The sequence below is a fragment of the Corella eumyota genome, chromosome 2 (assembly GCF_963082875.1).
Source record: "Corella eumyota chromosome 2, kaCorEumy4.1, whole genome shotgun sequence".
NCBI lineage: Eukaryota > Metazoa > Chordata > Ascidiacea > Phlebobranchia > Corellidae > Corella > Corella eumyota.
This window is the reverse complement of record NC_137491.1, coordinates 5,467,727-5,493,568: the sequence shown is the minus strand read 5'-3', so window position 1 is coordinate 5,493,568 and position 25,842 is coordinate 5,467,727. Positions and strand designations below refer to the sequence as shown.

Sequence of the window (25,842 nt, the reverse complement as noted above, 5' to 3'; positions counted from 1 at the left end):
TTTTTAAAATGTAAATTAGAGATTTGTATATGCATTTTTGCTCTATGTATTGAATGTTATACAAACAGAAAGACAAGCAACGTATAATTTGTTAAACTTGGTAAATTACTTTGATAAATACAAAACAAGGTTACTACGATAGCGAAATCACAAGACTGTCTTTTAACTGTTTAATGGCAGAATGGCAGAATGGTCAGATGGTTATTGGCCCAGTCACGACTGGTCGACTGCCCCACCTGCCCACGGGCCACAGCCGACATTAGAAATTTGTTTTATTTTTAGTTAAAATTATAACTCCATTTTAAATTTCAGTCTTACTACTGGACAATATGGATTATTCTAAATTTGTAGGCCTTAAACTTGCTATAGGAAAAGTGGTTTCAAAAGAATTCAGTGAACGAGTCCGGGTTGCAGTTCAGTTAAATCGTTTTAATGAACTTTTATGTGTTTATTTTCCTGACCACCAACATTTGGAAGTACATGACCCAGACAATAGTGCAAAAGTCGGTGATGTTGTTCTTTTAAAAAAATTAGACACACCAAGATTAAACATTGAAACACATGAAATACAAGAAGTGGTATTTACTGCTGGTCATATTGTTGATCCATTAACTGGCCTAAGAGTAGAAAAAGACAAATACCTACATGGAAAATTAATTGATGATGAAACTTTAAGGAAAATGAGCGAAGAAATTAAAAAGCGTGAAATTTCGCCAAAGCATTCATATGAAATTCCTACAAAAGTAGACCTGTGGGAACAACCATTGAAATAATTTGTTTAAAATTTAAATTGTTTTATGTAAAATGTTTGTAAATTGTTAAAAGTAACTAAACCTTTTTTGTGTTTTCCTTTTAGAATTTAGAGATTTAAAAGTCGATAAAAATGTTAAAACTTTGTATTTTTGTTGCACTTATTTGTTGTTGTACATCCAGTGCTGAAACCTTTGAAAAAATCGAGTTTGAAGAAACTGAAATTTTTAATATAGCGGACCCCTATCATCCTCCCAATTATCATGATAAAGCTGCAAGAGCAAGATATCTTGTGCATCATGTAGACTGGGGTGTGATTACAACCATTTCAACTCAGGACAGAATAAAGGGATATCCTTTTGGGAACATAGCCTCAATGAGTGATGGACCTGTAGACAACAGCACTGGTATTCCTTATTTCTATATTTTTGACAGAGATGCTACAATGATGGATATTAAAGACCATAATGAAGCTTCTTTTACTGTAACTGAGGCAGAAACGAAATATTGTCGGAGTGAGGGAATGGATTCAGAGAATCCACGATGCTCCCGGTTGACTTTAACTGGGTCTATTTCTAAAGATTTATCGCCCACCGAGACCACATTTGCTTTAAATACTTTGTTTTCTCGTCATCCCCATATGAAGGATTGGGAGAAAGAAGCACCTGGTCATCATTTCTATCCAGCTCGATTTAACATCGAGTTTATTTGGTTTCTGGATTATTTTGGTTACCCTTCTCTAGTGTCCCTGGAAGATTATTTTGCTGCTACACCAAAATAAAATGACCTGGTTTGATTGTGGATTACAAATTTTAATTTGCTTGTTGACTAACCAGAGATTTTATTTTAAGAATAATCATAATTATTTTATTATATGTATAGTTTTTAATTTTAACCATTTATCGATTTATTAATTTTAACTGTACATGATTGGTAAATCACTTGTGTGTAAATTGTTTTAAAATATTTTTCTTTCTCTTTAATGTTGGTTTATTTGTCAACTTACTAGATTTTCGTTTCTAAAATGCTAAAAAGTGTAAGTATGTGTGAAATATGTACTTGAATCTTGTCATTATTGTACTCATTTTACTTCCTTCTCAGCTAGCTATTTAATCTCAGTATTTAAATGTACATGATTTTATTTTTAATTTGTGTTATTTTTTCCTTGCAGAATAAAATATGGCAAATTTGCCAATTCTGAGTCATGGAAAGTTTTATGATTTAAATTTAACAATTGATAACAATGTTAAAAACGCTACTAAAAAGTTAAAAGATTTAATTAAACTTGGATACGAAGCTGTGGCTTTAACAAATTATGTTGGTTCAGCAAGCCAAGAAAAAGGTAAAATTAAAATTTTTTCTTTAATCTTTTGTTATTTTTTCACCTCAAATATTTTTATTCTTGTATAATAAATGGTTTTAATATTCTTGTATAATAAATGGTTTTAATATTTTAATAAAATGGTTTTAATAGGATGCAAGTGCATTTTTTTCTTTTTAGATAGCCGAAAAAAGAAAGTTGTTGTACCCAAACCACCTGAAAAATTAGAAATTGATGGAGAGAGTCGAACATATATGAAAATAAATGAAAAAGAAATGCATCAGTTTACGAGAATCACAATTGAGTTAAATGAACTTAATGACCTGCACAAAGTAAACTAATCAAATAGTTCATATTTAAATATGCAAAGTCCACCAAACTTAATTTCACTATATTTGTCTTAAGCATTTTTTAAACCATTACAAATCTGTTTTAAATATTTTTAAGGTTAGAGATGTGCTTTCATCGGGTTTATATGACATCATAGCTGTTTTACCAAGAACTGATAAGTTATTTCACAATGCCTGCACAGAACTTAATATTGATATTATTTGTATTGATGGAAATGAAAAATTACCTTTTATGTTTAAGCACACCACAGTCAGTTGTGCCATAACAAGAGGAGTGCATTTTGAGGTAAGTTAAATTATAAAACAGCTTTTGTCACAACATCCAATTATTTAGTAGTGCTTATTATGACTTCATTGGAAATTCCAGCAAATAAATTTTCTTTTGTTTGTTTACTGTATGCTAAGCAGCATATGAAGATGAAGGGTTATAGCCTATCTATTTAATACTAGTATATCACTTTTGATTTTAAATATAGGTTTGTTATTCTCCCATGCTAAGAGATCGAAATATATTTCGCACAACAATCACATCCATGCAAAAGCTCATGGAAATATCAAATGGAAAGAATCTTATTTTATCAAGTAATGCCTTGGTGCCATTGGAACTTAGAGGACCGTAAGTTTAAACTGTTACAAACAATTTTTTGTTTATTAGCTTTTAAGTGCATTGGAAGTTTGACTTAACAACTTTCAATGACTAACAACTATTGACCGAACAACAATATTTAATTGATGATGACTCAGTTGATATAAACAAACAAATGTATTTGCTTCCACATTCACTTTTTTCAAACATTGCAAACAACAATCATATAAAATGCTGACTACATTGTTTTTTTGCCATCAAATCATTATTGATCCAACTAAACTTTGTACTGTTTTGGTCAAAGTGGTTGGGCTTTAGTGTCAATAACCGATTTAAATAGTTAGTAGAGATTTTTAAATTTTATGGATTTTTAGATATGATGTAGCAAATATGAACACCCTTTTTGGTGTAAAAGAAAATCTATTTCCCCACACGGTATCCAAAAACTGTCGTAACGTGATCGTTCATGGTTTTACAAGAAAAACTGCCAAGTGTGCAATTTATGTTGAAAAAATGCCATTAGTGCAAAAGGAAAACTCTGAATTATGCAACATTGATACAGAAACAATTGATTATGATTTGTTGCAAGAAAAGGATTCATTACACAACAAACGATTCGCACAAGATCATGATTCGATGTTTGATATAGTTCCAAGTAAAAAAGCTAAAAAATAAAATATTCAAGCCGCTGTTACTTTCTCAACCAAAATAAATGGCTGTTTGAAAACCATGTAGCTTGAAATCATTAAAATCCAATTAGGAATATCATGATGTTTGTAATTTTTTTTCTTAAAATAAAACTAATTTTAAAAAATACCCAAGCTCTGTAATCTTCATACAAAAATTAAATTAATTTTAAAAACATTTAATTTATTTTTAAAAAAATGTCGCATAAAATGAAAGATTAAATTTAGCAATTTAACATAATGGCTTAAAAGTTATTTATTACAAAGGTTTGAAGAACACATGAGTAAAATTATGCGATAAATTTGCTCTTCATTATTTGTATTATATACAATTTTTTGTCTACCTAAAAATTTAATCTATACACCAATTACAAAAATATAAAACAACACAATTATAAATAACAACCAGACAAAATAACAGGACGTAAAGATAATATTTCACTCTAAAAGTATATAAGTATACGCAGTTGAAAAATTGCAAAATAATCAATTTAAAAAAGAACAAAAAATAATAAATTAAAGCCTTGTTGCTATACAAGGATAAAAAAAGGCCAAAAATGCTGCAATTTCTGGGGCGTGAAGTAACTGCATAGCAATAAGGTTGCCGGAATAAATGTCACAATGAAAATGTTTTAAAATCAATGTTAAAAATGGTTTTAAATTTATGTATTTATTTTTCATGTTGTACTTTCACTGTATATTTAAGTAGCACACAAAAAATCAAATAGGTAGCACGTGCAAAGATATCACATAAAGACAAATGCAAAAGTATAAAAGTTAATTTTTTACTACACAAGTTTATTTGGTACAAAAAAACTTAATGACAATGTTCATTAATATCTGCTATCACCGACTTTTTCCAACCAAACAAGAAATAACCCAAACCAGCTCCAAAGATAATAGATATAGCAAGATATCCGTTATATGACATAAATATAAGCATTAAAGCATAACTAACTGATACTTGTAGAAGATGTAGAACAGTTTGCAATACATGAGGAAGGGAACACATATTTTGTCTAAAACAAATGTTGTAATTAAATAATAAATATTTATTTTTGATAAAATGGGATTATAGACTTTAGCACATTAGTATAAAGATATGACTACCACTTACTTTTTTTCATGATCTGCTACAATGATTGCATCATTAAGACTATTACTATTAAGTCCAACATTTGCATATTTTTTTCTGACCATGCTTCTTTTTAACAAAGTCTCTCGAAGCACTTTTAAACCTTCATATAACATTGCAATCATACACACAGCTATACAAGCTGCTATCATACCTAAAATAAGTTTGTTTTGTATTCTTTGTCAAAGTCATTTTTGATTTTAATGGAAGCAAAAAATATGATACCACTACAGACCCGCTTGGTGAAAAAAAAATTATATTTCAATTTACCTCCTGTTGAATTAATGGTCCATTCCTCAAATAAAATCTGTACATTTTCAACTCCAAAATAAAAAGTCATGTGCATCTAAAAGAGTAATGTTAAAAAATAAGTATATTAAACTCTAAGGCTATAAATTTGTTTTTAAATTTTAACCGTATGTGATTCCAAATCATTCTCCAATCTGTTGTGGTTGTGGATATGCTTGTTATTATCCATTTCCATGCTTGAGTGGTCAGTTGCCATAGAAGTGTTCATCCCCATTTCAGTATTAGTCATCATCATATTATGGTGATTATGCTTCATTTTGCCATTCGTTTCTGTCCCATTTATTTCCAACAACCAACAGAAGATCGAAAATAAGGATAACAACAACATGACCACTTTTAATTGCTTTAAATTTGCAGTTATTTTTGTAATCATATACAAACCATTAAATCTAAAAATAGTTTAAATAGATTAGCAAACTAAATATTTTGGATTACAAAAAATGGATTGCACCAAACATAATTATGAATTAAATTGTATACTACATATGAATAACATAATATATGAGATATAAAAAAGACAGTAGAAAAGGTTAAATATTTGTGTAAGTACCATGAGATGTTTGACGTTTAAAACTGTGCAAATTAAAAAAAGAAGGCAGTCATAATCTCAACAAATCTAGCAAGGTTTTTTGTTAGTTAATAAATATGGTTTACAGAGTTAACATTTTAAGCACCTTTAAAACTAAAAAAGCTTTTTGCAGCATAGGGGATATAAAAAATCAGTCGAGTAGAAATAAGATAATGTTAAAACATATACAAAATTATAAGAATATATCACTTGCTTTTAAAATGCTATGTGTTTACCACAAATGTTTATAACAAAAAATACAATTGTTCCTGTGGCAAAAGAATGTCATAAATCTTAAACAAACATTTAACTACAAAATGTCTTATGCAAACATAATATCCATTAAATTAAGGTTCCCAACATTTTTCTTTTAACTCCATTACTTTTTACATTTAATATGGCAATAATAGTTGGTTATATTGGACCACCAAGCAAAACCGGTATCGAAAAACACTGCATAAGTAGAGAGTTCAAAAAAATTATAAAGTTTTTACACACACAAAATACATAGCCTAATATAGCCTATATTTATCAAAATAAAGTTTTACTTTTTTAGAAATTAAATAAATAATTTAAAAAAATATGTTGATGAAGTGCAATACAAAAAACTAAATAAATATGTGCAATATTGTTAAAAAATATTTAAATGGTTACTAATCTACAATCTAATTAATCACCAGGCATATTATAGACAAGGGGAAGATTAAAAAAGCTAAGCCAGGTATGTTTTAATGATACAAAGGCCGAAACAAAATAATATAAATTATTTAAGATATAACACAGCTTTTTTCTGGGGCAGTTTGATTTGCCTTTGCTCTCATAATTTCAGCTAATTCTCTGCGATGAATACTACACAAACCTTCGTACAATCCCTTTATCGGGTTCAATCCTCTTTCCTGGCAACCATGTAGCCAAATTAAAAGCATCCTGTGTGCATGCTCTTTATTGCTTTTACTTCCTGTATATTGTTCAGCTATTGCATGAATGTGCCTTTCCGTAAATGCCCAATAAAATGCTAACTGATTCCATTCTGTGCCTTTAAGATGTTTCATTGCAAGTTTGTATAGCAAAGATTTTAGATGTTGTGTTGCCACATCGTTTTCAGATTTAAAACTAAGATTCTTTACCTTTTCTTTACCTTCAGTGTCATTTGTTGAGAGCATATAGTAGTAGTGCCTTTCTGATTTTATAATCATGTCTACAATCGTAACATAATTTCCTCTTGCTGCAACTGCAAGTGGTGTTTTTCCTTTCTGGTCAACAGCAGCATGATTCGAGTTCGCCATTAATAGTAGTTCTGTGATCTCTACAAGTCCATTTTCAGCAGCAAGATGCAAAACAGTCTCATTTCTTGCATCTTGAAGACTTGGATTTGCTCCTGCATTGATCAAAATTTCAGTTAATTTAAAGTTACCTCCCATGACAGCAAAATGAAGTGGAGTTTGGTTATGCTTATTTCCAGCATCAATGTCTGCTTGACATTCAATTAAAACCTTGGTTGCTTCTTCATGCATATTTATCACTGAGAAATGAATTGGACATGTCTCTGTATCTGTTTCACAATTAACATCAGCGCCGTTCTTAATTAAGACTTGACAACAAATTGCAAACCCTTCTTCAGCAGCTACATGCAAGACTGTTTTGTGGCTGTTATTGGTAAGATCTAAATCAAAGCCTGCATCCACAAATAAGGAAATAACTTGATGGAAACCATATTTCATTGCAATATGAAATGGAGTATTTCCCGCCTTATCTTTTAGATTTACATCACATCCTATAGCAATAAGTTTTTCAACAACACCCAGTCTACCATATTTGCATCCAATATGAAGACATGACCGACCCTTATCATCGGTAACATTTTTGTCAAAGTCCTGCATCTCCTGTTCAAGAATTTCCAAAACGTTTACATTGTTGTTTTGTGCTGCACAATGTACCCACATGTAACCATGCTTGTTTTTTGTGCTGGGTTTAATACCAGCCTGAAGCATTAGCTCAACACATTTTCTATGCCCAAACCAAGCTGCCCACAACAGACCGTCCATTCCAAATTTATCCGACGCATCGATGGTAGCTCCTTCTTCTAAAAGCAATTTAAGCAATGACAGATGACCATTACCTGCTACCCAGTGCAATGGGGTTCTGTCATATTTATTGCGACAATCGATATTGATTCCACTTTTAATAAGACTGGCAGCAATATCCTCATCACCTCTTCTACAAGAATCATGAAAATCTTTTTCATCTCCAACCAATATTTCATCATCTAAATCAACACTGAATACACTTCGACCAATCCTACTGTCTGTACGACCTGAAAATAAGCTCCCAGGGCTGCCAGTTGAAAAAGTTTCCTCTTTTTCGATTGTTGGTTCTGGTTCAGATTCATCTTCTTGAGGATTGGAAAGATTATTTGAATTGATCTCATCTAAATTATTTTGGGAATTTGTGGTTTTCTCTGTTTGGTCAAATTCAACATCCTTCTTTTCGATATCAGCTGTAAGTCTTTCAGTTTCTGTGGGATCATGTTCTTGTGTACTTTGTTCTGGCAGTGTTTGTGACATTATATTTAAACTATAAAATTACATATTTAAAAAAGTTAAACTTTTCAACCAAGCTGTAGAAGAAAAAATATTGATTACAACATTTACATACAAGACCTCAATAACCAAAAACATCATGTAGTGTAGAAAGTTTTTATATTTATTTACATGGGGAAATACTTGGTCACGTCACTTATTATAATATGTTATGTGGTTTCCCATATACTTTAATCAAAATAGTATAGTCTATATTGAAATTCAGCGAGATATCCAAGAAACGAGATAACATAATGAATCTGAAACCTTGAAACTAAGTATGTAAATAAAATATAAACAAATTTAAGTATAGATCCTGTAAAGGCTTACCTATTTAATTATATCATGATTATTATACGAATACTAATTAGAGTGAACTAAAAGACTTAGTTTAAAATGTTATGCATAATACAAAACCTTGTTAATAACCTGGTGGTGGCATTGTTAGTTATAAGAATAGGCTACATACAAAGGAAACACCTTTTTACTTTATAGTTAATCTGTCATAACAACACCTTACTTATTTTTTAACTACCACCAGGTCACTAGTAATAAGTAACATAACCAGCTAAACAACTAAATTTTTATATTTAGCAATTTACCTATCACCTATTGCCAAAAAAAGACAAAGATATCATCTATTTACTGTTATACCACATTGGGTTCTTAAAAAAATATTAGTTTAACAGGCAAGCGATATTTTAAATAACATATTAAACCAACTATACTACAAGTAAATAGTATACAATACTTACTTATCAGCTTTGCCCTTGGCAGCTTGATATTAACTGAAGCCAAACATCTTAAACAGCTTGACGGCGTATCTGACGTCAAAGTGTGAATGAAAAAATACTACGTTATAAAAAAGGAAAATAATAATATTTTTGAATTTATACGTTTAACTTAATGCAAATTTGTTTTCTCTAGCTTTAATGATATTTTTGTAAGTTTTTGTTTGTAGTGTATTTGTTAACATCGCTTTAGAAATTGTCAGCCTAATTCGTTTGGCAAATTTTTTTTGGCAACTCCGTAACTTATTCTCCCTTAGAAAATTTTGATATGACGTGTAGATACAACTGTTTCTTTCTTAAAGTAAACTATTATCAATTTGCATAACTTTAAAGTTTTACATAAGATATCGACGAACAGAAGAATGCAGTTTATTTATTGTATATTTTTATTTAATATTTTACTTTTACTAAACTATGCAAACGGATATCGAGACAATGACTTGACTGCTGAAATTCCAGCAGGAAGAAAAGAATGTTATTATCAACCAGCAAAATCTGGACAATCATTAGAAATAGAGTACCAGGTACTTTTAATATTCTTATGTGGTAATTGATTTGTAACATACCTACCTTAAGCAGCTTAGAGTTTAATGTATATAGTTTACAATTTATATTTTTCCTTTAAATAAAAATATTGTGCTTACCCACAGGTGATTGATGGCGGTGATTTGGACATTGACTTTCGAGTTAGTGGACCAAGAGGAAATTCTATAATCACAGAGTTTCGAAGAAATGATGGAATTCAAACGTATGGTTCATATTAAATAAATTACCTCATAATTATATCACTAAACTCTCGTTATGTTCATTACACATTAGTTTAAGTTTTTTATAAACAATATTTTTTTAAGCATTGATCCTACTGAGGAGGGAGATTACGAGATTTGCTTCGACAACACTTTTAGTCGAATCACCAAGAAAACAGTCTTCTTTGAGTTGATCATTGACAACAGTGATGGAGGAGATGAGTTAGATGATGAAGAAGGAGAATGGAAGAAGTTTGTATCCTCTGAGGATCAATTCGGAGACCAAATTACCACTTTGGAGGTAGCTGGGGTATTGTATCGTCCATATGTTTTGAGTGTGTTCTTGTAGAACTGTAGATTGCATTTGAGGTGTAGCGTTTGCACAATTTTATACTAGTATAGGTGATAATTACATTTGGGATGGTTATAAAAGGTAATCTTTCAGTTACTGTTGACACAAAATTGTTTTGGTGCATGCTTGTTTGTGGTTCCTTTTTGTACTGCTTAGCTAAAACTATTTAAATTTTTTGTACTAGAAAATAATGTTTTTAAAGATACTTTTGTAGATATTTATTTATGAATTATGTTGGCATGGCTTAAGTTTTGTGACATTGAATTAGTACTTTCGTTTTAGTAATTAAAAAACCCATAAAAACTAAAACTATTCTGAACTTGTACTCTAGGAAACCATGAATCTAATTAAAACAAACAATGCCAAGACGATGCAACTTCAAGCTTTATTGAGAGCATGGGAAGCTAGAGATCGAAACATCGTTGAAAGAAATTTTACTCGTATTAATATTTGGTCTGCTACTAATGTTATTGTTATGTTAATTGTGTTTGCACTTCAGGTTTACATGGTTAGAAGCATGTTCAATGATAAAGCTAAAGTTCGTACCTAAAAAAAAGCTAAAGTTCGTACCTAAACCTTTTGTCTTAAACCGAAAAAAGTATTCACTATTGCTGGATTTTAGTCAAACTCGCAATTGTTTAAATGTTTATAATGTATAATTTTATTTGGTAGCAACTTTACTTTGGGCAGTATTTTGTGGTTTAAATAATTTCACATTTAATATTTATAATCATTTTAGTTTTAGTTACACATTTTTGCAGTTACAAAATCGTTTGTTACACAGTACATCGATGAACTATTTTAATTCCTCTATTTTGTTTTACATTTTTAAACAAGGAATTTTCTAAATTGGTTATCAATAAATATACATCTTTTTAAGGTAAAAGTCGTTACCTCGACAAAATTGTTAACTAATTTAGTCTATAATTCAACAAAAAGTGAGTTAATTAAAAAAATTGGTGTTTTGCAGGGACCCCTTGAAACAGTAGTGGTAGCTTCCGAAGAAAAGTCAGTAATAATTCATAGCTAAATTCGAGTCTTGTCAGTTGCTGGAGGTGCCATTAGTTTTGGAGCAGAATCATCATTCATATTCTTTACAACTCTTAAGTACAAATCATACACAAACTGGTGCATGTGGCTCATATCTTGTACAGTAACCTCAGGCTGCATGGTTGCTCTATCTGGGCATGGAGGAAACTTTTCATCAGGGAAAATATGTAGTTGGACAGGTCTGGCAGTCAGCTGATGGAAGGCAGGTGCAAGTTCAAAACAGTTGACAAAAAGGGATATACGAGCAAAAACATATAATCCAAGTCTAGCACGAGACATAGCAACCACCAAACGTCGCACATCCCTAGGTAAAAAAAAACATATATACATTTGAAAATAACAACAAGAAAAATCCAAACAAAATTATTTCTGTATGTTGCCCAGTACTACAGTTATAATCAGAGCATTAGTTTTATTTATTATCCTTAACCAAAATAAAGAATAAAATTGTACCTGATGTGTCCAACGTTTTTTGTTCTGACAAGGGAGAGTATAATGTAGTTATTTTGTTGACCCTGAAATCGATCAACAGTTGTTATTTTGCTTGGCCATCCGATCAAAGGATTGCTTCCACATCTCTGCTTAATCACATCACGAATCAAATGCTTTTGCCCGTTGTAAGTAGTCAAGATAGTAATTTCTTCAGCAGGGTATCCAAGTAATCGCATGTACATGAACATACAAACACAGTATTCAGCTTCAGCAAGATTTTGGTAAAAGTATGGATTTGGTTCTGATTCCCCAACTCCCTAAACAGATTGATTTATTATATATTAAGTAACATTCTATTACCTATAAAAATATTTATATATAGTTTGGTAATTTACCTGATAATCTTCAACATTGATAACTTGATAATCAAATGTAAACCCAGGATTAAAACATTTGTACTCCTTCAAATTTTTAATGTGTGGAAGGTCACCTAATGTGGTGTATCTCCAACGATAAAGATCGCAAATACTTGGCCGAGCTCTTCCCTGTGAATCCAACTGCACAACTGGCACTCCAAGTCGCACCAATCTGGAGAAGAGAGATTGCTCCATGTTGGAAAACTTTTGAAAAGCGAGGTTTTTTACAACTGGTGGTAACTGGTGATGGTCACCGATCATTATCCAACGTTTAAGCCTGTTGTACCCATCTGAAGGATTTTGCAGCAACAATGGAATAAAAGTTTCAATTTCCAGGATCTGTGCAGATTCTTCCATCAGTATGTTGTCATATTTAAATCCAAGTTCAGTCAGATCTTGGCGCTTTAATGCAGCGTGAGTACAAGTCATGGCAATTATTTTTGCACTTTTCACCAACAAATAACGGGATCTGTCCAAGCCTGATCTGAGTAACTCAAACGCACGAAACTCCTCTAGTTGTGTAAAAATGTTGCGAATGTATCGGAAACATCCTTGAGCAATTTCCCAATCTTCGTCAAATGCCTTACCCTTAAAAAGCGGCTGTTGTGCAGATGTAAAAAACTTGTGAAATGGGAAACTTGAATTTATTAACTCAATAGATTCTGACTCCGTGATTTGCCTTTCAAACTTTTCCCAACGAGATAAGACTTGATACAGAAAAAAGTGACATGCGGTTTCACATGTGTAAGATACATCACCAGGAACATCTAGACTGTTTTGTAGTTTTCCAACTTCTTCAAGTAGTTCAAGACGCTGCGATAGCACAAAATTAACTCTTCCATATCTTGAAAAATCCTTCTCTGTATCCAATTGCTCTTCTCCGTGACCTAAACGCAGGAGATGTCGCTCATCAATGTCCAAATGAATAATCTTTTCAAAAAGCTGGTTTAGAGCTTGGTTAGAATGAGTGACAATTAAGGTTCTTTGCTCAGGGAAGTTATGGTATAAATTGGATATAATTTGCACTGCAACATCAGTCTTCCCTGTTCCTGGAGGACCAACAACCATTGTTAAACCCGGCTGCATTCCAGCACGAATAGCTTCCACCTGAGTTGGGGTAAACCTAATTCCGTTTCGCTTTGGTGCATTGTGTGCATAAGGCCCTCTATTAGGTATTTGATGTGAAACAACATTAATTTGATTATCCTCTTTATTAAATGTAAGTTTAAAAGGAGGTACCATTAAAGGTTCCTTTTCTTCCATTGAAATTTCATGTTTCGGGAATGATTCTCGTAGGTGGTCAATGGTTAAAAATGTGTCGTTCCAATCCAAAGAGTTAATTGTGCGAGCTAACTTCGAGTAGTGAGCTGCACCAGGATCTCCATACCCTAAAAGTACATCATGTAACCATTCTGGCACAACACACTGTGTATTCATTAGATCACGGATTGTGGTCAAAACCGCCTTAAAGTTGTTTTCTTTAGGTTTTCTTCTTACAATGAGGTTGAATGATTCGTAAGGATCTTCCATCTGGTTTTTAAGTACAGCCTGCATATCGTCTTGGTACTGATTGGTGTCCAACCAAATCCGAAAAATTCTTGTTTTACCTTCAAGCTTTGGTTTTGGCTCTGGTCCATCTTCTATCACGTGACCCTCTGCATCCAACATTCCTTCAACCTCACAACCACGTACCAAAACATTGAAACGATCCTTAAATGGAAGACGCCTTTCTCCAGGTTTGGGTTTTTCCACATTAAAAGCTTGAACATTCAATAAGAAACAAATGTCATGTTTTCTTAAATTCTCCCACTCTATTTTTGTTTGATAAGGTGTGTTCAAAACAACGGAGACATCAGCTCGAACCCTTGATGGGCATGATTCGCCAATGTTAGGCTTTGCTACCTCCACAACAGAAAATGTCTGAACTGGTAAAGCCATTCTTGACCAACCTTGAAACACACATGATCCATCTTCAGAACTCCAAGGCCTCATCCTATTTACAGACTCTTCTAAATCGTGACGGATTTCGTATGCAGATTCTAATCGAAACAGGTCAAAATTACGAAGCAAGTAATCATGAAGTGTAAGAAACTGAAGGTTTAGCTTGGGTAGTGCTAGACATGAATCCATCATAAAATTATCAGTTTTGCCGAGATTTTCATCCCATAACACCTGCTCAGTGGGATAAATTGGTGAGGCATTAATGGAATCCAACTGTGAGGGATGTCGCTCATGATAAGATACTAACATATCAAGTACAGTGTCTTGAGTGTCGCTTTCTAAAGTTTTAATGTGCAATTCACTGGCTAACTGCTTAAGTTCTTTAAATGATAATTTAGATAAGTGTTTTTGTAAGGATTCTCTTTGATCAATGTGTGCCACAGACTCCAGAGAAAACTGCTTGAGGGTAGGGAATTTAGAAAAGGCACACAGTTGGAGTTTTTGAATTCGCTCATAATGGACAGCCATCATTTCTTGTTTATTTAGTGGTTCTCCAGTTAAGTCATTAACTTCAAATGATGTGTATCTTTGCAGGGTATCAACCAACTGCGAAAATACATCATCAGATTTATACAATGCTGACTTGAGGCATCTTACCACCAAAAAAGAATCAATTAACAGAGTATTAAACCATCTTCTTGTAGGCAAGCAGGAGTCGAGGTCAATTAACAGATCAAGAAAGCGTTGACAGTAGTCAATTGTTTCTTTGTCCAAATCTTTTGCAGAAATCATGTTACAAAATTTTTCCATCAACTTTTGAAGAAAAGTTCTGTCAAAAGTATTTTGTTTCTTAGTTTCTTCACTTGCCTTGCCATCTTTCTTCAAAATCGATTTCCAGACTTTGCGCAACTTTGCACTTTTTGAGATCTCCATTTGCAACCGGGAGGGCAGAAGACATTGCCATGACGCGAGGGTAATCGTACGCTGCACTTGATCCCTTACAACATCAACTTCAAGACTGTTGTAGCAATGATCCAGGAATAAAATCAAAAGAGTTTGTTGGCGAAGTGGAACATTATCATCCAACGCCATTTCCATAACTTTATTTAAGAAGAAAGAAAAGTATTTAGGCGATTCCTTAAAGCAATCCCATGCTGGCACTGCTTCCCTGTATTTCTCATTAACCATACAAACAATAGACAATACATACGCAACAGAGCTGGATTCATCTGTGTAGTTTGGCCACAGATAATTTTTTAAATATTGGCTGAATTCGAGCACCATTATTCTTCGAACACTAAAATCAGTAGCAGCCAAATCATTGTCAAATATTGATTGAACTATGTCGATGTTGAACTTGACTCCTTCATTGACAGCTTTTGTTGACCAATTACTTAACGCAATTTTGCTCAGGGAATCAGTTATCATTTGTTTTGTTGTTGGCGCACCTGCGGTTCTTGTAGCCATTTTGAATATAATTTAGATTTTTAACAAACTAAAATGTAAGAACTGCACGCACACAGTTTTTTATGATTGCTAAAATGTATCTTTGAAAAGTTTGTACAGCCAACAATAAAATATTTTACAAGAAATATAACAAAATACTAAGTTTTTAATTTAGTAGACAATTAGATTTCGTTGAAAAAACGATTTCTAGGTTTATTTTTATAACACATGGAATGGAGCTGGTAGATGATTTGTGTCACGAGTTTTTTTTTAAAAACAATTTTTTTGAAAAACATTCCCTTAGTTTTAATTTGTAAAGTTATCTAACTAAAAGATCACACGTATTTATTTTATTAGCATTTTATTATTAATACAATTAAAGGCAGGTATGGTTAATCACTAAAACACCTAGGTATTTAAAACAAAGTAAAGATTTGGAAAAATTACACGCGATTTGGGTTTTTAATAGTAGTGGAATCTGAAACTTTTTCTTTTTCAGGATAAAGTGATGTGGAGCTCTAAAAATATTTACATTTTGTTAAAATAAAAAAAAATTTACAAAGCAATATTCTATCAAGTACCCCAAAGATAGCCTACCTTATATTTTGATGATAATCCTCCATACACAAAGGCTAACGTCAGTGCTACCAGCATAAAAATAAATGCTACCCAGGCTAGGTAAAATGAATAGCTAAAAGATAAGCCCTTCATTTTATCAGAAAAGTACGTCTGGTTAACAGAACAAGAAACCACACATTGAGTATGTTGAAGCGAATACAGCAAAACACCAATAAACATTCCAACGGCTAAAAAGCGTAATATAAATTAATAATTTATTTTAGATTCTGTAGAGAAAGAAGTTAAACAATTTCTAAGTAAATACTTAAAATAATTGAAATAAATCTTACCTGATAGGGAATAAAATACTCCAGAAGCTCTTGCAAAGGTTCCACTTGTTGTTATTCTTCCCCCGCTACCGATAACTGATATTGAAATAACCGAAAAAACAAGTGCTGGAATAATGACCACCATACTTGCGAAAATACCACTTCGAGTGTACACTAAAATTTATAAAACAAGCTTGTTTAACACAAAATTTAATGAAGAAAACGCCTTTAATTTTTGTTTTTAATATATTTTGGTCTTACTGCAAATGTTAAAAGGTGTAACGTCACAATTAAGATTTGATATCCCATTGTCCCATAAGCCGTAGGATCTATAAGCCTCAACACCATCAGATATTTGCATAGGAGATGTTGAAGTCAGCCAACTGGAAGTAAAAAACGAGGCAAATGCCAATGCGGTGGCTATTAAACCTGACAAAATTAAAAATTAATTTTATTTAACCAGCAATTTGGCAAACAATACGACAAGAAAGAACAATTTAAGCCTTAAAATTTTCTATAATTTTAATTTTTAACATACTCTTATGTGAAATTTAACTTAAAAGTTTAAAAAGATAACCTGATATGATGTTTAATATGCTTATGGGTAGCAACATTCGATCTCTATTCACTCTACACATATTTCTTTGCGTTGTTACTATCTTAAAATTTATTAGCCTTCAGTTGAACAATTTTACACAAACTCCGTAAACTATAATTTAAAAGACCTGAATATTTTTGCACAAAAGAATTTTGCCCGAGGCCAAATAAAGTAGTAAATCTAATTTATTTTTATAAAAATTTCTTTTTTTATATTTTAAATCATTGTCTTAATGAAAACAAAACTTATAGTACTTTATAAAAAAAAATAAAATTAAATGGGATGCTTTTAATTTTTAAAGTTTATTTTTTGGTTATACTTATTTTCGACCAAAACTTTAATTTGTTACAACGCTTGTTTATTTTCCCGCCGGCCATTGTTTTATTTTTAACAACGCTAAAATTTTTATAAATACTCCTACGCTGATGTGATATGCTTAAGTATTAAAAATTCTTAATAATTTTTCACACCTTTGTTTAAATTCAACAAAAATATTTTTGATACATTTTTAAAATTGTTGAGCGTATTTGATTTGCTTTTTAAATTTTGCGCACGCACAAAAAATTGCCATAACGTGCTGTCCGAACACCAAAAAACTGATATTCTGCACATGCTCTGGTTTAAATATTCATTTTTTAATTAATAGGTTTATACAAAGTGTAACACTGCTATAAGCCTACAAGTAATAATGAGTGGGGGTTTCTTGGCAAGTATTGAAGTGGAAGATTTCAAATCTTATCGCGGGAAAATTCTAATTCCATTTAAACGATTTACGGCTATTATTGGACCAAATGGATCAGGTAATTTTAAAACTAGAATCAACTTGACTGAACAGTAAAAATTATTTGTCAGTTTTATCGCATAGTTTTAATTTTTTTTTTGTGTATATATCTTTATCCTCGATGTGGGAAAGTCGAATGCGCGACTTAAACATAGAGTAACATCAGTTTTAAACATAGAGTAACATGATGTTACTCTATGTTCATGACCCAGTCTCGAGTTGCCTGTGGTAGTTTGGGATATTATAGAGACTATAATTGCCCGATAATTATGCTGCTGATTAAGTGCTGACTCAGCAGGAGTTCGTACCGTTCATAGCGCATTATTCGAGGGCGCTACAGCATGAGCTCAGTGGGGATTGAACCCACGACCTCATGTGTGGTGTAGCAAGTGTTCTTACCTTTATTTCTTTACCTGATTACAAATGCCAGTTGAAGTCGCTGAATAATATTTTTTATGCACAGGAAAATCTAATCTCATGGATGCAATTAGCTTTGTACTTGGTGAAAAAACCAGTAGTTTGAGGGTGAAAAAGTTATCAGATTTAATTCATGGAGCTCCTATTGGTCGGCCAGTAGCCAATCGAGCAAGAGTATGTGCCACGTTTTGTTATGACTCTGGCGAGAAAATGGAGTTTTCAAGGTAACTTTGTCTTTATTTTTAGTTAACTTTTTGAATACCATTTTGTTAGTAATTCATATTGTTAATTTTTTGTTACAATTTTGCTTTAGGATTATTAAAACTACTTCAGCAGAACATCGAATTAACGATAAAGTTGTTTCCCATGCTGATTATAACAAGGAAATGGAAAAGATTCACATTTTTATTAAAGTTAAAAACTTTTTGGTGTTTCAGGTGTGTTATTAAGTTTAAATAGTCTTATATCAAAAATGTTTACGTGATTTTATTTTTATTATATTGTTATTAGCCTCTATTTGTTTTAAAAAAGTAAGGTACGTTTGCCAATTTCTGCATATATTTTATATAGACCTATTGCTCATGTTAAATACCAAAATTCAAAACATATCATACTTTTCATTTGGTGAAACCAGGGTCAAGTTGAGTCAATTGCCATGAAAAATCCAAAAGAAAGAACTCAGTTGTTTGAGGAGATTAGTGGCTCCAACGAGTTTAAAGAGGAATATGATCGAGCCAAACTTGAGATGTCGAGAGCTGAGCAAGAAGCTCAATCTTCATATCACAAGAAAAGAGGTTGGTTTTATTAAAAAAATTTTAAAATAATGGTGTTGTGTTATAAAACGAAATCTGTCTGTAGATACCAGACTGGTTTTTAAAAAAGAAACCTTTCGGTGAAAAATTTCTTTAATTAATTTTAAGCTCTAATATTTGTAAAACTTTTACTTTTATTAGGAATTGCTGCTGAGAGAAAAGAAGCAAAGATGGAGAAGGATGAAGCGGAGAAATACAACAAATTACAGGATGAATATAACACTCTTCGTCTTCAAAACATGTTGTATCAGTTGTATTACAATGAAAGAGAGATTGAAAATATTAAAATGGAAACAGAGGTAACAAATCGGCTTTTATAGAGATTTGAGTGCATTTTATAAATTTTATTATGTAATAATTTAAAAGCTAAATCTCATTTATAAAACTGGGTGTAATATTGCTGTACTTTTTTAAAAATATTTACAAACAACTGTTTAACAATTTTTAACGCTTTTTTAGACAAAGAATCGAGATATCAGAAACCACACAAAGAAGAAAGAGAGATATGAAGAGGAGATCAAAAAAAAAAAGCAGGAACAGGGTAAAATTTTGAGAGAGCTCTCAGCATTGGAGAAAAGAATACAAGAGAAAGAAACTGAGTTAAACAAGAAAAGACCGTTGTACATAAAGGTCATACTTTTAAAATAAATAGCCTATATTTTAAATGTATATGATATAAATTAATTTTTTTGCTAATATATATAAATATAATAAATCATTGCATTAAAATTTAATGTAAAAAGGGAGATAACTGAATAATCTTTAACTGTTGTTACTTTCTTAATCTGAATTTTTAATTTAGGCTAAGGAAAATACAAATTTTGTGATGAAGAAACTCGAATCAGCAAAAAAATCGCTTCGAAGTGCTGAGAACAGACATGAAAGTCACATGCATGTTATACGGGATCTTCAACAACAACTTGAAGATGTTGAGAAAAAGCAAATCGAGTTTGATGGCATGGTACCAATTTTTGTTCTGTTATTTCATGACTTTTTACTTTGGTATTTTTCATTATATTTATGTAGTCATTTTTTATAGTTGTTGTAGTTATACAGAAAAGTTAAACTAAAATTATTCTTTTTATCTCTTCCTTACTAGATAGAGCAGCAGAGTAGGACGGAGGGGAGAAACTTGGAGTTGGAAGAGTCGCAAATCAACGAGTACAACAAACTGAAGGAGGATGCGGCAAGAAGGTCAACAAGTATTAATACAGAGATCGAAAAATATCAAAGAGAACAACAAAATGATCAAGAAAAGTAAGTTATGTAATGTCCATAGCAGTTAATCATTTAAGAAAATAAGCATTGGAAGTTATATTTGTTGATTTGTCAAAATGAGTTTATTTAAAATAAAATTAATATTTTACGTTGACCTAAAACTAAACTACCATCTAGATGTCCTGCCATTAATTTTTTTTTCTAATAGATTGGATGCAGAGAGAAGAAAGAAGAGTGAACTGTTGGCATATCAGCGTCAAAAGAAGAAGGAGCTGGAAGAGTCAACATCCAGAGTTGATAAATTACGAGAATATATCGAGACCAGCAGAAAAACTTTAGCTGAACATAAAAAGTTGAAATCTGAACTTGAAAATCAGGTAAAAATTTGATTTATTTCAAGTTATTAATTTTTTGTTTTTTTAATTTCTTTGCTCATGTTATCTTATTTTTAGGTTCAAAGTTCTTTTGAAAGGATCCGGGAGATCAACATAGAGTTGGAAGATGTGATGAGGAAACAGGGAGATGCTAAGGTTGACCGCACAGAGAGTTCTCGGCAGAAAAAAAGAGTTGAACTTTTGGAAACACTGCAACGATTGTTTCCTGGAGTGGTGGGTCCTAAATAATTTTTTTTTTATTTCAAATTTTATTTTTATGAAATTTAATTGCATTAGTGTAAGGTCTTTTTATTTTTTCTGCTTAAAAAAGCACATAAAAAATTAATTTTATATTGAAAAGCAAATTTTTCGTTTTGTTTTTGCCATTTTTTAATATTGTCAAATTACATATTAAACCTTTAATTACTTTTTTATTTAATCAATCTGTCATCGTTTAGTATGGCAGAGTATTGCATTTATGCGAGCCAATTCACAACAAATACAAGATTGCAATCACCAAAGTGCTGGGAAAATACATGCTCGCCATTGTCTGTGACAATGAAAAAACAGCGAGAGATTGTATCCAGTACATGAAAGAACAATGTGTCGAACCAGAGACTTTTTTACCACTTGATTACATAGATGCTAAGCCTGTTAATGAACAACTTAGAGAAATAAAGTAAGAAGTTTTGGCAATATTATATTACACTGTTCGCTTTAAAAATTATAAAAAAAAAAACAAATTAATAATTTTTTGGTTACTTTTAACTAAGTATGCCCAGCACTTAGATAAACTTAAACAATTTTTAAATTTAACAGTATATAAAAGCTATGCTCAGAGGTTTGGCTTGTATGATAAATATGTTTATTTTAAACTTTTAGAGACCCCAAGGGAGTAAAACTTGTGATAGATGTGATCAAGTACGAGCTTCCAGCTATAAAACGAGCTCTTATGTTTACATGTGGTAACTCGTTGGTGTGTGAGACTGCTGACGATGCAAGAAAAGTGGCTTTTGGACAGATTAAACAAAAGGTAAATCAATAAAGTAGTAGGTTACCTTTATAAAAAGAGCTATGATGCCTCTTTAAAATTTGTTAAATTAAAATTATTTTTTATTAAACTAGATATATTTTACATCTAAATTTTAAAAAGACTGTTTTAAAAATAAATAATAATATTATTGGCACTAAAAATAAGGATAATAATAATATTGACATTAATAATAAGGACTCTTATGGATACCAAGAGGGAAAAAGAAATCAGGTTATTATATGAAAACACTGCTTGTTTGCAATCTCATTAATACTAATAAATTTTGTGATTATTTTTATTAATTATCACATGCATTTTAAGCAATTTTCTAATCACTAACCAAGCATGGATGTTTCATTTAATTAAAATAATAAATTTTCAACCTAAAATGCATTTGCATAATCTAATGCTTACTAATCTATTTTTTCCAACTTGTGTCTAGTTTTATCTTTTATGCCTTCTTTTACTTGGTTTGTGTCTATGCAATTGCATGGAGTGGTTTGGTGTGTTGTGTATTTATAAAATGATTTTGTTAATAATTAAATATGACTTCACTTGAATATAGTTGGGATTGCTAAAGCATGCAAATATGATAATTTCTAATTTGACTTAACAAGAAAAATATAACTTTCACCAAAGTTATTATTATTATAATTTATGCCCATAGAGGTAAAAAGTTTCTTTAACAAATTTACACTTTTTAAAAATCAAACAAAAGCAATCAAGTATTTTTTTTTAAATACAAACAGGCAGTTGCTTTGGATGGAACTCTCTTCCAGAAGTCCGGTGTCATTTCAGGAGGAGCAACAGATCTGAGGAAGAAAGCTCAAAGATGGGATGAAAAAGTTTTGGATCAACTGCAATCAAGAAAGGAAAAATTGACAGAGGAACTAAAACAAGGTTAACATTTTTATAAAAAAAAATTAAAAAAAAATTGTTTATTATTGTTGTTATTATTCCAATCCTGCTTTATTTGTGGATGTTTATACAGAGATGAAGAAGCGTCGTAAAGAGGCAGATTTAAAGAATGTAATAAGTCAAATTGGAGGTTTGGAGAACAGAATTAAATATTCACAAAGTGATTTGGATAACACTGAAAACAGAAGCATGAAGGAGCATAGCTCAGTATGTTATTTTAAAAAAAAATTGTTTATACAAGAATTAATGCATAAACAGTTTTAGTATATATTATATTAATTTTTTGTTCTTTAAATGACACTCTGTAGAAAATTGAGGAATTGGAAAGAAATTTGCAAAATTTTGAGCCAAGGTTTATGGAAATTGAGGAAAGAATGGAGAAAAAGAAAACTGAGATAGAAAATTACAGAGATGCAATGAATGAGGTAAACAGTGTTCATATTTTTCTTACTTTAAAAATTGTATGCTTATAATTTCTTGTATGATCTTGTGTTAGGTTGAGGATAAAGTATTTCAAACATTCTGTGCTCAAATTGGAGTACCTAATATTCGTGTTTACGAGGAAAGAGAATTGAGAAGACAACAAGAAACCATGAAAAAAAGGTGAAAGAGCTCTTTATAAATTATTAGTATGATCATGGCACATGGGTATTGTTTGTTATTAAAATATTTCTTGAAAATTAAACAACTTTTTATTACAATTAGATTGGAATTTGACACACAAAAAAGTCGAATTCAGAACCAACTTGCTTATGAGACTTCAGGTGATACTCACCAGAATGTCACCAAGTGGAAAGAAATGATAAAAAGTGACGAACATAATATAGATAAACATAAGAGAGAAGAGAAAAAGGCAATGAAGGTATTGAAAAAAAAGATTGATATTACTTGGTTTGTATCCAAATGCATAATTTTGATTCCAATCTTGATGATTTTTATCACAAATATTTTTAGTCAATACAAGAAACAGAGGAAGAGTTGCAAGATTTTAAGACAAAAAAGATGTCAAGAAAGAGAGATGGGGAAGATAAAGCGACAGAGATTGAGGAAATTAGGAAGGAAAATGCGAGAGTCAACAAAGTAAATTAAATATTTTGGTGTTAAAATGAATTAACTATTTACAGTGTAATACTAATATTGTAACACAAAGTTAAAAAAATAAGGTTTTATAAATAAAGTCTTGTATTAAGAAGGCTTAATATTTAGATATTAATTTTCTTATTTCTTCTGCCAGGAAATAAGTCACTTTCAGAAGAACATAACAGCTCAAGAGTTGAAATTGGATCAAAGCAGAGAATACAAACATTCACTTCTTCAACAATCGAAGATGGAAGGTGTTCCCCTTTCTTTTAAGAAAGGAACATTGTCTGAAATTGAGCCATCTGTAAGTAATGTTATTATTATTATGATATTTTACACTTGACCTTAATAATATCTCTGTTAAACTTGTTGGGTTATGTTTTTGGTAAAATTTAATAAAAATTTAAATAATGATCATATTATTTTTGAAAACAAAGCTCATAAAAATTTTTATTTTTTTTATATCTTTAATTTTTTTAAGCTTTTTGACTTGAATGTAAATTTTTGATCAATTTAATTACCAGGAATCAATGGAAATCTCTTCTGGAACTTCATCGAGTCAAAACACAAGTGTGATTTTTGAGAAAGAGGAAAAATTAGAGGTGGACTATAAGAAATTACCATCAGATCTAAAGGTGATTGAATGAGAAAAAAATTTAAAGAGAAAATTTGATGGAAAAACATGAAATTTATTTAAATATTTAAACTTTAGAACCTTGATCTTGATGAAGTGAAGCGTGAAGGTGATCGACTCCAGAATCGAATGTTGGATTTAAACAACACCATCCAGCGGGTGGCGCTACCAAACACAAAAGCAAATGTTCATTTGGACGAAGTAAAATCAAGATATCATGAATCGAAAGATCAGTTTGATAATATTCGACGAAGGGCCAAGAAATCAAAACAGGTTTGATCGAATATTTATTTTTATTTGTTTGTTAAATTATTTGTGTTCTAATTTAAATTTTAAAATATTGTTTTTTCATAAATTTGTAGGATTTTGAGACAGTAAAAAGGCAGAGAATGGAACGATTTATTCAGTGTTTTGGTTATGTGTCAACCAAAATAGATGACATTTACAAAGATCTGTCAAGAAATAACAGTGCTCAAGCTATTCTCAGTCCTGAAAATCAGGAAGAACCTTATTTAGAAGGTTATTTTAAAAAAAAATATCAAAATATTATTGTTTGATAGTTAACAAAAAAACTAACAAAAAACACATAATAAATTAAATAACTTAAATGTATTAACTTAACCTTTTAAATTTTTAAATTTATTCTTATTTTTTGCCCAATAAATTTTTGATAATCCTGCCCAGGTATGTCTTACACTTGTGTTGCACCTGGTAAGCGATTTCGGCCGATGGATAATTTAAGTGGAGGGGAGAAAACTGTGGCTGCCCTGGCTCTTATATTTGCAATCCATAACTACCAACCATCTCCATTCTTTGTTCTTGATGAAATTGATGCTGCTCTTGGTAATAAACAATCTCAAGTTTTTAATACTAAAGTTTTAATAATGTTTTTTTGACCAACATTATTTTGTTTTATAAATTTATTTATTTTTTATTGTCCTGTAATTAATGTAATTTATATACAAATTTAAGTGCCATTTTTTTATAATTTAAAATTTATTAATTTTTTTTCCCTTAAAGATAACACAAACATTGGAAAAGTTGCTGAGTATATCAAACAAATCTCACAGAAGGTTCAATGTATTGTTATCTCACTGAAGGAAGAGTTTTACAATAAGGTGGATGCAATAGTTGGCATATACCCTGTGGTAAGTTATTTTTGAACAAATATATTTATTTTTTTTAATTTTTCTTTTTTTTTAATCACTTATGGAGTTTTTATTTTTTAGCAAAGAGATGGTTGTATTGCCAGTCAAGTGGTTTCCTTGGATTTAGGTTGTTATCCAGATGTTGCCCCAACTGATTCTTAAACAACTTATTGTTAAATGAAACCAAACAGAACCTTGTTAGTTATTGTTTTGTTCTTGTTCTTCTTTTTTAGGTTTTTGTAAAATTATTGAATAGCAACTAAAAAATTACAACCGAGACAAAATATTTCACTGCCAGCTTTTTGTGAACTTCGAAAATTTTTGTTACTAGTTTGATATTGTACATATGTTAAATAAAAAAAAGTTATTGAAAAAAGAAATTGGTTTTGATGATTGTAACAAGTTTTGTTGGAGAGAGCTTTGTTTATTTGTTATAATTAGTTCAAACCAAATTTTGATAAACTAATCTTCCTAAACTAGTTTT

General features: G+C 31.0%; 9 protein-coding genes across 10 annotated transcripts; 5 read left to right on the top strand and 4 right to left on the bottom strand.

Moving 5' to 3' along the window:
• Window positions 1–36: 36 nt before the first annotated feature.
• On the top strand, window positions 37–872 carry LOC145743850 (small ribosomal subunit protein uS17m-like). The gene has a single exon (XM_082561906.1). The coding sequence runs from the start codon at window positions 330–332 to the stop codon at window positions 771–773; it is 444 nt and encodes a 147-aa protein (XP_082418032.1). The 5' UTR covers window positions 37–329; the 3' UTR covers window positions 774–872.
• On the top strand, window positions 823–1,543 carry LOC145743849 (protein CREG1-like). Its single transcript, XM_082561905.1, has one exon. The coding sequence runs from the start codon at window positions 884–886 to the stop codon at window positions 1,529–1,531; it is 648 nt and encodes a 215-aa protein (XP_082418031.1). The 5' UTR covers window positions 823–883; the 3' UTR covers window positions 1,532–1,543.
• A 383-nt stretch (window positions 1,544–1,926) lies between these two features.
• LOC145743847 (ribonuclease P protein subunit p30-like) lies at window positions 1,927–3,925 on the top strand. The gene is made up of 5 exons (XM_082561902.1): window positions 1,927–2,092; window positions 2,252–2,403; window positions 2,519–2,707; window positions 2,898–3,037; window positions 3,382–3,925. Exons 1-5 carry the CDS (start codon window positions 1,930–1,932, stop codon window positions 3,680–3,682), a joined length of 945 nt encoding a protein of 314 aa, XP_082418028.1. The 5' UTR covers window positions 1,927–1,929; the 3' UTR covers window positions 3,683–3,925.
• On the bottom strand, window positions 3,871–5,615 carry LOC145743848 (high affinity copper uptake protein 1-like). Its single transcript, XM_082561903.1, has 4 exons — window positions 5,244–5,615; window positions 5,099–5,174; window positions 4,811–4,982; window positions 3,871–4,712 (listed from the first exon to the last, which is right to left on the bottom strand). Exons 1-4 carry the CDS (start codon window positions 5,508–5,510, stop codon window positions 4,511–4,513), a joined length of 717 nt encoding a protein of 238 aa, XP_082418029.1. The 5' UTR covers window positions 5,511–5,615; the 3' UTR covers window positions 3,871–4,510.
• Window positions 5,616–5,655: 40 nt separating this feature from the next.
• Window positions 5,656–8,317, bottom strand: LOC145743846 (uncharacterized). Its single transcript, XM_082561901.1, has one exon. It carries the CDS (start codon window positions 8,267–8,269, stop codon window positions 6,473–6,475), a length of 1,797 nt encoding a protein of 598 aa, XP_082418027.1. The 5' UTR covers window positions 8,270–8,317; the 3' UTR covers window positions 5,656–6,472.
• A 1,006-nt stretch (window positions 8,318–9,323) lies between these two features.
• Window positions 9,324–11,057, top strand: LOC145744016 (transmembrane emp24 domain-containing protein 5-like). Of its 2 annotated transcripts, none has more exons than XM_082562108.1 (4): window positions 9,324–9,599; window positions 9,726–9,823; window positions 9,927–10,122; window positions 10,505–11,057. In XM_082562108.1, exons 1-4 carry the CDS (start codon window positions 9,438–9,440, stop codon window positions 10,721–10,723), a joined length of 675 nt encoding a protein of 224 aa, XP_082418234.1. In that variant the 5' UTR covers window positions 9,324–9,437; the 3' UTR covers window positions 10,724–11,057. The 2 variants fall into 2 exon arrangements, with proteins under 2 accessions (XP_082418234.1, XP_082418233.1); XM_082562107.1 differs by having other exon boundaries at window positions 9,328–9,599; window positions 9,927–10,131.
• LOC145744015 (RNA helicase aquarius-like) lies at window positions 10,719–15,658 on the bottom strand. Its single transcript, XM_082562106.1, has 3 exons — window positions 12,051–15,658; window positions 11,677–11,972; window positions 10,719–11,527 (listed from the first exon to the last, which is right to left on the bottom strand). Exons 1-3 carry the CDS (start codon window positions 15,477–15,479, stop codon window positions 11,200–11,202), a joined length of 4,053 nt encoding a protein of 1,350 aa, XP_082418232.1. The 5' UTR covers window positions 15,480–15,658; the 3' UTR covers window positions 10,719–11,199.
• A 180-nt stretch (window positions 15,659–15,838) lies between these two features.
• LOC145743427 (uncharacterized) lies at window positions 15,839–17,060 on the bottom strand. The gene is made up of 5 exons (XM_082561384.1): window positions 16,923–17,060; window positions 16,607–16,774; window positions 16,367–16,519; window positions 16,056–16,264; window positions 15,839–15,976 (listed from the first exon to the last, which is right to left on the bottom strand). Exons 1-5 carry the CDS (start codon window positions 16,981–16,983, stop codon window positions 15,902–15,904), a joined length of 666 nt encoding a protein of 221 aa, XP_082417510.1. The 5' UTR covers window positions 16,984–17,060; the 3' UTR covers window positions 15,839–15,901.
• A 487-nt stretch (window positions 17,061–17,547) lies between these two features.
• LOC145743685 (structural maintenance of chromosomes protein 1A-like) lies at window positions 17,548–25,716 on the top strand. The gene is made up of 26 exons (XM_082561719.1): window positions 17,548–17,743; window positions 18,188–18,365; window positions 18,455–18,578; window positions 18,776–18,935; window positions 19,095–19,252; window positions 19,413–19,583; window positions 19,756–19,914; window positions 20,053–20,210; window positions 20,380–20,548; window positions 20,624–20,779; window positions 21,004–21,224; window positions 21,428–21,578; window positions 21,774–21,809; window positions 22,328–22,478; window positions 22,570–22,703; window positions 22,805–22,921; window positions 22,993–23,099; window positions 23,202–23,358; window positions 23,451–23,576; window positions 23,731–23,880; window positions 24,101–24,211; window positions 24,289–24,483; window positions 24,573–24,729; window positions 24,895–25,053; window positions 25,231–25,358; window positions 25,440–25,716. The coding sequence occupies exons 1-26, from the start codon at window positions 17,632–17,634 to the stop codon at window positions 25,518–25,520; spliced, it is 3,726 nt and encodes a 1,241-aa protein (XP_082417845.1). The 5' UTR covers window positions 17,548–17,631; the 3' UTR covers window positions 25,521–25,716.
• Window positions 25,717–25,842: the final 126 nt, after the last annotated feature.